Source organism: Manacus vitellinus, unplaced genomic scaffold (assembly GCF_001715985.3).
Source record: "Manacus vitellinus isolate BGI_N305 unplaced genomic scaffold, ASM171598v3 scaffold_47_pilon, whole genome shotgun sequence".
Lineage (NCBI taxonomy): Eukaryota > Metazoa > Chordata > Aves > Passeriformes > Pipridae > Manacus > Manacus vitellinus.
Genome location: NW_021940585.1, coordinates 2006009 through 2008910, shown reverse-complemented (window position 1 = coordinate 2008910; position 2902 = coordinate 2006009). Strand labels below are relative to the sequence as shown.

At 64.8% G+C, this 2902-nt stretch overlaps 1 protein-coding gene across 1 annotated transcript; it reads left to right on the top strand.

The window, feature by feature from the left end:
- The first annotated feature begins 882 nt into the window (after positions 1 to 882).
- Positions 883 to 2571, top strand: OLFML3 (olfactomedin like 3). Its single transcript, XM_018079648.1, has 2 exons — positions 883 to 1191; positions 1604 to 2571. The coding sequence occupies exons 1-2, from the start codon at positions 984 to 986 to the stop codon at positions 2389 to 2391; spliced, it is 996 nt and encodes a 331-aa protein (XP_017935137.1). The 5' UTR covers positions 883 to 983; the 3' UTR covers positions 2392 to 2571.
- Positions 2572 to 2902: the final 331 nt, after the last annotated feature.

The window sequence follows — 2902 nt, the reverse complement described above, 5'->3', positions numbered from 1 at the left end:
TGCCCGGGGCTCCTGCAGCACTCCCTGCGCCCCAAATCCCACAAACCCCACCAGCAGCCTGTCCCCTGCCCAGCCCCACGCCTCAATCCCAGCCCCGGGGCTGGATGGCACCACGTGGAGCTGCCGTGGGCACCCGGCGGGGCGTGAAGGGGTTAAGGCGCCCGGGGCTGGTCTGCGGGGAAGGAACAGCCTCTCCTCCCTCTGCACATCTGGATTCAATAAGGGCTGGAGAGGCCGGAGCATTCCTGAGCACTGAGCTGGAGGCTGCACTCCCCGACGGCCATGGGGCCCTGGCGCTGCCTGCTCCTCCTGCCGCTCCTCACCGTGCCCCTCCGTGCCCAGCAGCAGCAGTTTCATGGAGTAACGTGGAGCGGCCCTCACCCTCCTGGAAGGTTACAAGCCCGTGAGGGCCGCCAACAACCCCTGAGTACCCCGTGTCACGCCGTGGTGGGGCTCCCCGTCCTTCCTCCATGGCGGCCGGTGGGGTCTGGAGCTGGGATGGGGATGGAGCAGAGTGTGGGGTGCCCTGGCACCCCCTGCCAGGGCCCTGTACAGCCCAGCATGAGGATGAATGGGGGCATGATGGGTGTGGGAGCACTGCAGGAACAGGGACATTGTGGGTCTGGGAGCATCACAGGAGTGGGGACATCACAGGTCTGGGAGCATTGTGGGAGAGCAGGGGCACCGAGGGTCTGGGAACACCAGGGGAGCAGGGGCATCACAGCTCTGGGGACACCGTGTGGGAGCAGGGACATCACAGGAGCGGGACCATCACGGGAGTGGGACCCAGAGACACGAGCCCAGGGCTGCGGGGCCGTGTGGCCCCGGGGGCTCCCACAGCCACGTGCAGGTAGCGGGACACGCTGTGAGGTGTGGAGACCTCAGCGTCCCCTTGGCCACCCCAGGAGAGGATCTCACAGTGGCACGACCAGAGCAGCCGCTACTCCACGGAGCTGCGGGACTTCAAGAACCAGGTGCTGGGGATGCTCGAGGCAGCGGAGAAGGAGCGGGAGGCGATGCGGGCGGAGGCCGAGAGCGCCGCGGTGCGCGTGGACCGGCTGGAGCGGGAGGTGGACTACCTGGAGACACAGAACCCTGCACCGCCCTGCGTGGAGGTGGATGAGACCCTGATGGAGAAGCAGGTGGCCACAGCCAAGCAGAGGAAGAATGAGAAGTACACCAAGCTGACAGGTGAGGGGCTGCCGTGGCTCCCTGTGGGGCTGATCCCATGTGGGGTTAACCCCAAGCCTTCCCAGCCCAACCAGATCCAGGTTTCCCCTGGCCATGTTCCACGGCATTGTGTCCCCACAGGGCATCTCTCAGGTGTCTCTGGCACGAGATCCTGCATCCCCACAGCTGCCTGGGAGCCACATCCAAGCCCCAGGCTGGAGCCCTGTGGGACAGGGCTGGGGTGAGGGTGACTCCCCTGCCCGTGGCATGGGTGCACAAGGGGACTTCCCAATGCCATCAGGGATGGGTGCATTTGCAGGGCAGTTGCCTGGGGGCTGGGATAGGACGCAGCAGGACCCATGAGATGCCAGTGTGGGGTGGGAGTGCAGGGCCGGGTGGTTTCCAGGCTCTCATGGCTACCCCGCCCTTGCAGACTGCAGCGACACCATCGCCAGCGTCAGAGCCATGAAGATCCTGAAGCGTTTCGGCAGCACCTCGGGGCTCTGGACCAAGGACGCTGCGGGGAACTCGGAGAAGATCTACGTGTTCGACGGCACCGCCAACGACACCGTGTACGTGTTCCCCCGCATGAGGGAGTTCACCCTCTTCTCCGCCACCCGCAAGGCCGCCCGCATCAAGCTGCCCTACCCCTGGGTGGGCACCGGGCACCTCGTCTACGATGGGCACCTCTACTACATCCGCCAGCAGGGCCTGTCATTCCAGGTGATCAAGTTCAACCTGGCCAACAAGACGGTGGTGGACAGCTCGGTGTTCCCGGCCGAGGAGCAGATCCCCGTCTTTGGGCTCTCCCCCTTCACCTACATCGAGGTGGCGGCGGACGAGGAGGGGCTGTGGGCCATCTACGCCACCAAGGAGGACGAGAAGAACATCTGCCTGGCCAAGCTGGACCCCGGCTCGCTGGACATCGAGCAGATGTGGGACACGCCGTGCCCGCGGGAGAACGCGGAGGGCGCGTTCGTGGTGTGCGGGGCCCTGCACGTGGTGTACAACACGCGCCTGCCCAGCCGCTCGCGCGTCCAGTGCGTGTTCGACGTCAGCGGCACCCTGGCCCCCGAGGACGCCTCCCTCGTCTACTTCCCCAAGCGCTACGGGTCCCACTCCAGCATGAAGTACAGCCCCCGGGAGAGGCAGGTCTACGCCTGGGACGACGGCTACCAGATCATCTACCGCATGGAGATGAAGAAGAAGATGGAGGTCTGAGGGGCCGCCCGCTCTGCCCCGTCTCCCACCACTGTGAAAGGATGAAACGCTGGATCCCCGCCCAGGCCGACCCCTTTCACGCACCAGCACCGGGCCTGGGACCACCCTGAGGAACCCTGGACTAGCTGAAGGAGGTTTTCTTCTCTGTGATACAATGAATAAATACTACGCAGCGAGTGCGGTCACCTGCCTGGGGGGAGCAGGGGGTGCTGGGGCCAGGCTACCAGAGCTCTGGGCCCCACTTGGTCCCAGAGTCACCCCAAAAGGCCCTTCCCAGGGGCAGGGAGTCCATGCAGGGCTGGCTGGAGCAGCAAGTGCTGCCCAGTGGGGGACTGGGCAGGGATTTATGTTGGGGCTTTGGGGGTCTTCAGGCAGGGATTGATGCTGAGGCTTTTGGGGGGGATTTGGGCAGGGATTGATGCTGAGGCTTTCAGCAGGTTCCTGGTCAGGGCCAGCTTGTTTTACATACACAAAACTGTGAGCAAACAGCAAAATCCCTTAATCTGGGAGG

What these genes read in the sequence shown, in the direction of transcription:
- OLFML3 (XM_018079648.1), top strand. Translation starts at nt 984, where the DNA reads ATGCTCGAGGCAGCGGAGAAGGAGCGGGAGGCGATGCGGGCGGAGGCC. An exon ending in GAAGTACACCAAGCTGACAG is followed by an intron (nt 1,192 to 1,603) that starts GTGAGGGGCTGC and finishes CCGCCCTTGCAG; the next exon opens with ACTGCAGCGACACCATCGCC.